The sequence below is a fragment of the Phaethon lepturus genome, unplaced genomic scaffold (assembly GCF_000687285.1).
Source record: "Phaethon lepturus isolate BGI_N335 unplaced genomic scaffold, ASM68728v1 Scaffold57652, whole genome shotgun sequence".
Taxonomy (NCBI): domain Eukaryota; kingdom Metazoa; phylum Chordata; class Aves; order Phaethontiformes; family Phaethontidae; genus Phaethon; species Phaethon lepturus.
The window spans coordinates 682-11872 of record NW_010523796.1 but is presented as its reverse complement, the minus strand read 5'-3'; the positions used below and the strand labels follow the sequence as shown (position 1 = coordinate 11872).

Below are 11191 nucleotides of genomic sequence, written 5' to 3'. Positions count from 1 at the left end.
AAGTTTTCCAGGCGATCAGAGGAATCTGAGACAGAGTAGCAAGACAATGCCATATAATGATTTTTCATGTTTACATGGGTTCTTCTGTACATGACACAATAAAGCCTGAGGCAAGGTAAGTAGAGAGAAGAAAGAACGGAAGGCTAGGGAAGGTGGAGATCAGAGCAAGAAGAAAACTCACATACATCCTATTAATTATTAATTTAAATGCTCTCCACATACCGTATTGAGGCTTAAGCTGTGGATGTGTTACAGAAGACTCATAAAGGACTATGAAACCTGAAAGATAAGTGAATATGTTCAGCTATGGACCTTTTTTTTTTTTTTTGCATTATCATTCCTATCTAGAAAGATGCTAGGGTTATGTCTTGTGGTGGTCACAGAAAGTTATGTTGCTGATTCCCATAGCCACCAGACTTCCTGGTTTCACCTTCATTGGCACAGCTTCAGGTGTGGTAGCAGTGCTGGCAATACCGATGGAGGCTGATGGCAGCCCATCTACAGTGTCTCAGCTGGAGTATCATCTAGTTCCTTGTGAGCAAGCTTGGGAGAGAGAGTTGTAGCAATCAGATGGCATTTGTATTTCCCCTACATGAATTCTTTCTTTTTCATCTAAACATGCTGAGTAATTTCACTTGCAGAACTGGATTATATCTATTTTTGCAGACGTTACATGCAAATTTTTAATCCTTTTTCAAAATTCTATTTCATTGCTAGATAGATATTTTAACATACTTAATTTTAACTACATTTGATGCCTATTTCACATAATGGTAGAATATGGAAATCGCAAAACATGAGTAAGAATAGTGGGGGGCTACATGTGAGCACAAAGGTGTTCCAGCCTGCAGGGATCCTTAGGCTCATTTGAAATCCCTAGGACAAAATACAGTTTGTTTGTGTTACATTCTTTTAGGATAATATATAGAAATAATAAATGATTATGTTGATGGTTCTTGTGAGGAAGAGCTATCATGCTGACTGCTGTTTCCAAAGAGACAAAATACTAACCAAATAAGAGAATGGGGTCACTAACAACAAAATCCAATAATCTATTGTTGGATGAATTATTTATTTTGTGTATTCTATGGGGGGAGAGATATAGTGTGTCAGGTTTTCTGACAGCATAATTCTGTTCAAGTTGGTTGAACTGTGCCAGCAAATATTTTGGTTTTATAATCTTATTTGGTTTTATAAGCTACTGCAGCAAATAAATGTAGTTCTTTCATGAGAAAGTTCGCATCAGTAGCAATAAGTATTCCCCAGGCCTAATTTTCCACCTCACAAGTGAAGACAAATTTCGTTAGAAAATATGTACTTGGATTATCTGCTGGTAGCAGATCATCTGCTTGCGTATGGCTTCATTGAAAAGTCTTGTCTCCTGCTTCTCCTCCCTTTTGAACCTGTCCTGATAGTGCTCACTGCACCAGGTGTGATTCAACTTTGTGCTTCAAGATTTTTTCATTTTATTGTGTGTTTGTCTTGGTTTTCATATTAATTTTAAATTTCAGGTACAAAATAATAAACATCAAGTGAGACAGGGCATGGATACGATTGCACTGTTTTTTTGTGAATACAGTAGTCTGAATTTTAGAAATATTGATTTGATTGTCTCTCTTTATCTTGTGGATAAGCACTTTCTGTGATTCTGCTCTCCATAAACACTGAGGTTGCTGTTGCTGTGGCTGTTATCTTCCTTACCACTTTTGCCTTACAGATTTCACAACTTGTCTGTTCCTGCCTGTTAACCCAGGGCTTTTTTTAGGGATCGTCTGAAACTGGTCCTGTGGTCTTTAGTTTGTTAATTCTTCCTCTCCTTCTGCTGCTTTTAGGGTGTATTTGTTTGTTTGTTTATTGTCACACTGCAAGGCACAGTAAGAGGGTAATTGTCTATCAGATGTACTATAGATTTTATTATTGATCACATTGTGCAGTAGCAGTAGGACATCAAACTGATTTTAAGCCCTTTAATGTTGCTTCACTGGTGATGGCTGCTGAGTGGTGTACCCCTACTGATATGTAATACCCCGGGTCTTGTTTGGGGGATTTTAGACTTCGGATATTCCTAAAAGTTTAACTAGTTCCTGGTGATAAAGCCTGTTGATTTGACCTGTTGCTTTAACATTATACATTTTCTCTGTGGTTGGATGCAGGTACAGCCCTAACAGTAGAGTGTTTTGTCGCAGGGTGAGATGTGCTCTCTGCACCTGAGACTTGTCAGGGACAGCACCAGACATGGCTGAGGATCTGTGCTGCTGGCGTCTGGCCATAGCAAGGTCTCCAGCCAGACCACCCTGAGCTCAGACATAGAAGGAAGGAAAACCCTGTTGTCTGTAGTGCTCCAGATGGGTGGTGTTTCAAATGTACTATGTATGGATCAGTGCCATTTTGTGATAAATCTGTTTCACTAACTGCGGGGACTTCTAGATCTTCACATCTTTCTTGGAGTCAATTATTACTGTTCAAATGTTTTCAATTTTATTTTTGAGTATACTATGGAGAAACTTTGTGCCAGCTTCTGTGTTTGTATCCTTAAAATTCATACTATTGCTTTGTGCTCTGACATATTGTTACCAGCATATTGTTTCCTTCTGTTTGGATGGAAATTGTTTGTAGGTACAAACAACTCTGATGTAACTGTACATGGTATGTACCTTCAAGGTGGTCGTACAAATTGGGCTATTAAAACACAAACTACTTTCAAATTGTATGTAGAAATATCCTCTGAAAGAAGAGGAAAGATAAGCATCTAAAATAGCCTCTTTTAAAGGGTATATCTATTTTATTCCATTCCTTAGTTTTCTTGACTTGATCCACTGTATATTTAATATTTAAAACTTCATTGCTAATAAAATCTGTCATTGAATACATTTTTCTAAATATTTTCACTTTCCCTTTTCTCTCTGTAGGTGGAAGAAATTGTTGATATAGGAGCATTTGCCCCGGAAGACATTCATGTACCTAAAATCTATGTTGATCGTCTGATACAAGGAGAGAAGTTTGAGAAGAGAATTGAAGTAAGTAGCTGAGCTTCTTGGTCACAACATATTTCAGCTTGGGGTGTATTTTAGAATTTACAGGGTTTTTGCTCCAACCACCAAGTCTTAGCACTGAGAAAATAGTGTGAGAAAGATCTGGCAAGTTTTGCTAAGGACTAGAGCTTAGGTAGGTACTTAGGTAGTTAGTACTTAGGTGGGGACCTGAGAATTGACACTTGTTTCTTATACCTCAGCCTCTTTGGTTCAGTCCCTGAATAATTTAGAGCAACTGCCTGTAGTTCTGGATGGCTTTAATGCAGTTGAAAATTTGATGAGAAATTCCACTTCATTCTCATTCCTTCTTTCAGTTCTGCAGACACAACAAGGGGAACACCTAGACTAAGAGCTGACTTTGACAATTAGATACTTTATTTTCTACTGCAGAGCTAGCTTTTGACACGGGCACATAGGGCTAGTCTCAGCCCCTTTTGTGCTGTGTATTGAATTACATTACATTGCAAAGGTCCTGGAACCTTTCTTTCCTTTTCTTTAATCAGGAATTTTTTTAGTCAGTGGCATTTCTGGTGTGAATAAAAAAATGTCAATAGCTATTAAAAATTGCAGCAGTAGTAGTCCATCGCTGAAAACATCCAAGAAAATGATGGTTATGTAATTGTTCTTCTCTGTTTCTGTTGCTTTGCCTCACTCAGGCTATGTCCCTATATTTATTTTGGTGATGTGACAATGCACTTGAAGTGCAAGTGAAAATTCTATATTTCTCCTGTGTTGCCATATTCTGGAGTTGGGAATTATTCGAAACATCATCAGAGGAGTTGGTGGAGGCGAAGATATATGACACAAGTTAAAAAACATCCTGGGACAAAAAAAGTGCAGAAAGGAATTGTAATAATTATTTTTTATTATTAAAATCAAGTCACAAAAGTCCTAGAAAGTCATACAAGGCCTTTTCTCTGAATAAACTGCTTTATGATTGTTAAGGTTCAAAAGGTGTTTTTTTCCTTCCGTCTGTTCATTCTGCAAAAGCATATTGCATGTTATTGAATATTTGACTGGAAACAGATGTGTCAAACCTCTTTTTTTTTTTTTTTTTTTTCTCTGGGCATCTTGTGTTAGACTGCAATTAATGACCTGTTTTCTTCTTCTGAATGGCTGCAATATCTCACAGAAAAGCTTTTACCTTTCATGACAGAAATCCATTTTGCATTTATTAAACTGCTGTTCTTATTGCAGTTTGGCAGTGGATGAACAGGTGACTCTCTGTCCAGGAAAGGCTTTTATACAAACACCTGGTTTTCTTTGGCTTGGCTGCATAATTGAATATATCTAGCTAGTCAACTGCCCCTTCCCTATATGCTTAAGCAAAAAAGGAAGTGAGAGGGAGAAAGAAAAAAAGCTACTATAAACTGCACATCAAAGCTGTAACAGGGATTAATTTTGTTTGTGCAAGTTTGCGATTCTGGCAGTGGTGCCTCTCATTAATAGAAGTATAGGAAGGAAATGGCAGATTTTTTTACTCTTCCATAAAAGCTTATATATGAAGGAAGTGGCTGTACATATGAAAGCGTTGAGTATAAGTGGTAAAAGGAGAGATGAGGAATAAAGAGAATAAAGAGAAGCTAGTCTGTCATAATTCTTACTGGCTTTAAATAGCAGTTTCTGCCTGATTTGGCTCAGATGCGGTCCCTCTAGTGCAAGTCATACTTTTTATCCAACCTTCTCTTTGCCACAGAGAAGCCCTCTGTGATTGTTCTTACTTTTCTGTGAAGTAAAGTGAAGCAATTCTAGGGAAAATAGCCAAGGCATAAAAAGAAAGTTGCTGGGAAATTCAAGGGGATTGATACTGTTTCTGACTGCCCAAGAGGAAAGTGACTCCCAACATCAGGAAGAAAGACACTGCAAAAATTCATCTGCTTGTGGTGATGAACAGAGGGTAATTTTGCCTGATGTGTTCCTTGTGGTCTGAAGTAGGAGAGGATGTGAAGACATATGGGAGTGCAGGACATGATGTTGCCCGGTGCAGTTTTATATGCATGGGAGAGATGCGCAAATAACATGGATCTGTGTAAACAATAAATTACAAAAATAGTCTTACAAACCTTTGAATGTCATGGCATTTTCACCTATATGTGATTTAGCAAGCATCAATTTAAGGACAGAAAATCTCAGGAAACAACTTCAGGCAGATTTATGCAAGATTATACAGATTTATGTTTGAAAACTTAGTTGCTTAGCTGCCAGTATCTTTAGATGGCTGGCATTTGTCTGTCTCATGCATATAAATTTAGAATAGTAACACTGAATTAAATGAATGCAGAAAGAGAGCAGTATTGATATTTTAGGCTGACATTTTACAAATCTATTTAGGTACCTCTGGGGTAACAAATCTCAGATTTGCTAGTATTTGCACTAATGTTTGGTGCCGCCTTAACCAGTTGTCTTATGTGTCACGTACTCTCTCAGCCTTGGCAATACAAAGAAATAACATTTTGCTCTAAGGCTATCATTGGGGATATTTAATGACTCCATCGACTTAGATAAGCTTGAACTGGTAGAATGAAAGGTCATTTTTTTTAGAAGGTGGATAAATAACATTATTCTTAGGCGAGGTATCTCAGTGCAATCATAAACCAGGCTTTTGTGTCTTGAGAAGCAAGCATCTGGATTCTAATCTTTACTTATGATTACTCCTTCTTTTGCAGCGCTTATCAATCCGAAAGCCTGAAGACTCAAAAGCCAAACAAAAACAAGGAGACAATGTGAGGGAGAGGATTATCAGACGGGCGGCTTTAGAGTTTGAGGATGGCATGTACGGTATCCTTCAGCTGTGCTATAGGTTAAAGCGACGACTCGCTAGAATAACAACCGCAGCTGTTTTGCTGAAGACAAGTTAATTACCCATGCTCATTGTTTGTCTTTCCCAGAGCCTCTCTCATTTTATTAACATCCTTTTGAAATAGACGGGATGTTAAGACATGGGGTACCTGGAGATTTTATGCAGGCATACCTGGAGAGTTTGTTAGCAGTTGAATGTTTTGCAAGAATTTCTTGAAAAAGTTACTTACGTTGGAGATGATGTTTACTTTCACTGTGGGATTTTTATCACGTAAAGCATTTGACAGAATGCAATTAGAAATTGCAAAATAATTCATCACAAATATGAGGCAGCTAACTAAAAATGAATGTGTTTGTGCAGAGAACTGTTCTAATCTAATAGTACAATGATAATTTTAAATTTATTAGTTTGCAGTAAGTGTGTTCCTGCTTCTGCCTTAACCAATTCTCTTCAGCTAATCTGGGTATTGGAATCCCACTGTTGGCCAGTAACTTCATCAGTCCAGACATAACTGTTCACCTACAGAGTGAAAATGGAGTCCTGGGTTTGGTAAGAATATATCTTGGTCACTTACTGCAGTATACTTACCAGCAGTGGCTGGATTTTATACCCTGCCCATTCCCAATTACTCAAATATATGCTATATTGCATGACCATAAAATTCTCATTGTGGTGCAGGGAAGTTTTTAAGGAAATGCTTATTTCAGGATTATAGGGCTACTTTGCTAATTATGTTCTTAAGTACATGTTCTGCTGGAAGGAGTCAGAATTTTCTGTAGCTTGCAAGACCTTGTAAGCCTTACCAAACGTAATTTTAAACAAAGCTTAAAGTTAATATTATTTTCATTGTCGTATGGCTTTATGAAGTTGCACCTACATACCATTTTCTGAAAAATGTCTGTCACTTTGGTTAAACACAAAAAACCCTCAAAAAATAAATTAAACAAAACCCCCGCTTCATGGATATTTACTAAGTCTAACAGCCAATAACAATGTGTCCATCATTGCTGACATGTTACTTGGTGTTAATTGTGGCTTGTATTGTCAGGGATGTTGTTCTGCTAAAGATTAAAGCAAGTATTTCTGTGATGATCTCTTTTCAGTAATGAGCATTGGAAATAATAAAGCAGTTATGAATTGTATCTCAAAGATATTTTAATATAAAGCTGACATATGTCTGTGTTGTTGTCAGGGTCCTTATCCACTTGAAAATGAAGTTGATCCAGACCTGATTAATGCAGGTAAAATCTTTTAAATAAATTTAATTTATGGAAAATTATTATTCATTGTTAATCTAAACATTTTCTTTTGATTCAGTATTTGTACCACGATCCCTGTTCTATTTACATATAGGTATTAATGTATTTGTCTTCTTTTAAGTGAATGTTGTTTTTGATCAATGGAGATGTTTAATACTCTGATTAGAGAGCCTATGCTTTGATGCATTTTAGTAGCTACTGAGGGAAACTCTCCTCCAGGCCAGGCAGTAAAGGGTCAAATCTTTGTGAGAGTGTTTTGTGAAGCCTATATGCGAATATGGATTTGTTTCCCTGCTACTTTTCACCCTGTGTCTCCTAGAAAATGCTTTTCAATGATTCATGTTTGGGACATGTTTTAAAATGTCCTGTGTGTAACGGCCTGGTTTATTCTGGGCTAGTGAGTTGCCAGGAATGCAGCTCTTGCATTTGGAGAGGAGCGATAGCCAGGGCAGGGGAAAGAGGTCCCCAGACGGGCCCTGGCACGCTGGAGGGCTCTGCTGCGGGCGGCTGCTTTTGCCACTTCAGCGGGGGGATGCCAGCCCTCACACTCTGTTTTCGCCCAGCTGTTTTGGGGCACTTCACCTCAGAAGCAGCCATGCAATGTGAAAACTTCAGCTTTCTACAATTTAGTGCATCTGCCTGGTTTCTGTTTTCTTCATGGAAAGTTGTGCCTATGTCTGTTCTCTGCTTCCATGTAAAATTACACCTATATGTTGCATTGTGGCAAACAGAAGTAGGCCTTGGCATCTTATAAATTCTCAGTCATGTTAGTGATACAGGTTATAGACCCGTAGCTGACATCTTAGAGTTGTTTTTTCATACGGAAAACCATTTTATATTTTATATTTATGTATGTACATACACATATGTGTGTGTGTGTGTACATGTGTATCTATATAGACAGTGCCTTTCTCAGCCACTGTTATCAAGTACAATTAAACTGTGAGAAGACAAAGGACATAAAGCACTGATATCAAACCAGCTTTTAATTCAATATCAGAGTGCAGTCCAGCAATTGTTCACTGACTTGAAATGTTTGCTACCTGGCTTAACTAACCGATACCATTACCGTACTGCTATGTTATTGCCCCGTTTCCGTATTATGTTTTCAATAAGGGGTTATTTAAGGCCATCTTCTGATTTGAAATAAGAAACTATTAAAGAGTTGAGTCCAGCATTTCACCAGTAGCTAGGTAACTGTTGTGGTACACTGGATGAAGGAAAATGTCACAGGCACATGAGAGCTATGTTAATGGTTGAAATGAAATTGAGTTGTTTTGTTGTTCTATTTTTTTAACAAATTATTGAAGGTGTCACCAGAAGGGAAAAAGTATTTAGAATAAAAAACATTTAGTATAAGAGGTGAAATTATATGCATGCATGCTAGAACTTAAGTTCTAATATGGTTGCATTACAAATGCACATGTTAAAAGAATGACGATGAAAAAAAAAAATCCAAGAACTTGATCTGAAAAATCATTGTGCTTTTATATGGATGTCAGTATGATCTTGAATTGTTATTTATGGTTGTTAAATATTTTTGAAGAGATAATCTTGCAGGGATGAAGCTAATTGAAGAGGTCAGAATGCAACATGGAAATCAGATTATTCTAGTATTGGTAATTCAGTGTTAAGCACTTTCACATCTTCCTCTGAAGCTGCAGTAGACAGGACACAGGATAGGTGAACTTCAACTCTGCCACGAAAATTATTATTGTTATCATTGCTGAAACGTTCAGAAACTGCTAAATCCCACTGACACTTAGTTGGATTAAGACCATTCTAGGTGCTTTCCAAACAAATTTTTAAAACCATGTGAAGAAAACAGAAACTAAATGGCAAATGAATAGGATTTAATTCTGCTCGCATTCATCTACTTCAGTGGTCCAGTATCAGCCCCCAAAGCCCACATTTTCAAAATATACTCCTGGTATGGGCTTTTGCCAAATTTTTATCTGCAAATGTAATTGTATTTCTCTGAAATATGTATGGGTTTTTTGTTTGTCCCATTTTCTTAATGTCTCACATGAAGTTTATCTTATCTTCACTGTAGTTGACAGGCAGACTTCTGTCTTACAGCAGAAGTGTTTGCAAGTACTGACTTCCTGAGAGCTTTTTCGTGAAGTGGGTAATAGGGTGCTTTCGTTATGTTATTCTGTGGTCCTCAGCCTGTGTCTCTTTCTTCTCAGCATTGTGTTGTGGTTTAACCCCAGCTGTAAACTAAGCACCACACAGCCGTTCGATCACTCCTCCCCCCTGCTCCCACGGTGGGATGTGGAGGAGAACCAAAAAAACCCAAAAAGGTGGTCAATGAATGGGCAACCCTATCATTAAAAACTGTATCAAACTGCTTCACAATTCATTATGATTGATTAGGTTTACATGTGACATAGTGAGTGTAATCAGGTCCATAGCTGTACAGAATCCAAAGGAATTTGATAAAAAAATCTTATTTCTTGGTTAATATCTGCAACTTCATTTGTCAAAGAGACAAAATACAAACATACTATAGCTTATTTCTTTTACAGGTAAGGAGACAGTTACTGTTCTTCCAGGTTCTTCCTATTTCTCTAGTGATGAATCATTTGCAATGATAAGAGGGTACGTAACAACACAAACCCTGATCTTTTGAAACATGAAAAGTACAAACTGATTCCGTGACTGAACTCAATAGCAATTCTTTGAAATGTGGTTAGCATTTGAACAACCTGTAAAATGATCATGCACTTAATCAGTGATGGTTTATAGAGGATTAGATCTAGCCATTGGAAAAAGAAAAACACTGTAACTAATAGATACTGTAGTGATGTTTGTGTCTACCACCACCTGGCCATATATAAACACATTTATAACTGTGTTTTAACAACTACTTTTTGGTCATTTCCAAGTATCTAATCTGTACTTGCACTCTGTATATTCTCTTTGCTCAGCTTGCAACTGTGAGCCACATTCCACCTCCCTAATGGAAATTCACTATCTACACCTGTTTTTTGTTTGGTTTTCGGCAAGGAGGTTGGATGCAAACAAACACTAAATCCTAATGGCTCTGAAAAGATAATGAGTGCATGTAAATATGTGAAGGAGTGCACTTAGAAGTATGAGTTCAGAGCTGATTGACTGTGCATGCAATTAACCAAAAGCAGACAGAAGTAGTAACATTTTTGAGGCTCGGTAGGCAGACAGAAAAATTTGCATCAGTGATACCATCTAGAGGGGAAAAAAACCCAACTACACATGTGACAAAATGGTTGCTACCTCTGTGTTATGCCACCATTTTTATATTGATGTAATGAGAAGGTGAACAAAAACTTGTTAAGATTTGTGGGCTGTTACTTGAACATGATATGCTAACTACACACTTTCTGTTGCCAGAGGCCATGTTGATTTGACAATGCTTGGAGCTATGCAGGTGTCTAAGTACGGTGACCTGGCCAACTGGATGATTCCTGTAAGTAGCTGTTTGTACTACTGTCAGTGCACTATATTTAGGATAATGTCAGGCAAAGGAGAAAATGGTTGAATCAGAATGGGGGTTGTGAAGCTCAAACCATTAAAAGAGAGGCTATGTGCAGCTTTAAGGTCATCAGGTTTTCTTGTGTACTGCTGGCACCAAGCAATCAATTATCAGGAGTCAGCCCTCTAAATTATGCTTGTGCTAGATATTGTGAAAAGCTAAACATGATTTATGTAAGCCTTTTTCCTTCCTCTTGGGTGTATGCCTTTCAGATGTCACATTTTTTGCTGAGGACTGATGATTTTTCATGAGAGTGACAACTTGTACATGGAGCAAGAACTTGAAGGAAGTTGTAAAATAGCATGTAGCTCATCATAAAATTATAAAAAAAGTCTGCATTGTTTTTCTCAGTGTTCCTGTCAAAGGATCACGGCATTGCCATTTTGAATACATCTAGAAGGAACCAATACTATTGTATTTATCCGAATAGTCCTACAGGTTTCAACCATAGAAATATGAGATAATCCCGGTATTACTTAAGCAGCTGATGACATCAAGCTATTCTTTGAACACAGGTTATGTTTTAACATTAAACAGCATATGCATTTTTCATATGGTTTACAAGTTTGATATTTTCAACAGCTTT

At 37.5% G+C, this 11191-nt stretch overlaps 1 protein-coding gene across 1 annotated transcript; it reads left to right on the top strand.

The window, feature by feature from the left end:
- Positions 1 to 2909: 2909 nt before the first annotated feature.
- Positions 2910 to 10539, top strand: LOC104617005 (succinyl-CoA:3-ketoacid coenzyme A transferase 1, mitochondrial-like; the record flags this gene model as incomplete). The annotated part of the gene is made up of 6 exons (XM_010282207.1): positions 2910 to 3017; positions 5699 to 5810; positions 6287 to 6381; positions 7025 to 7073; positions 9620 to 9692; positions 10464 to 10539. Coding segments are annotated over 6 exons (513 nt in total), but the record flags the coding sequence as incomplete, so codon positions are not given.
- Positions 10540 to 11191: the final 652 nt, after the last annotated feature.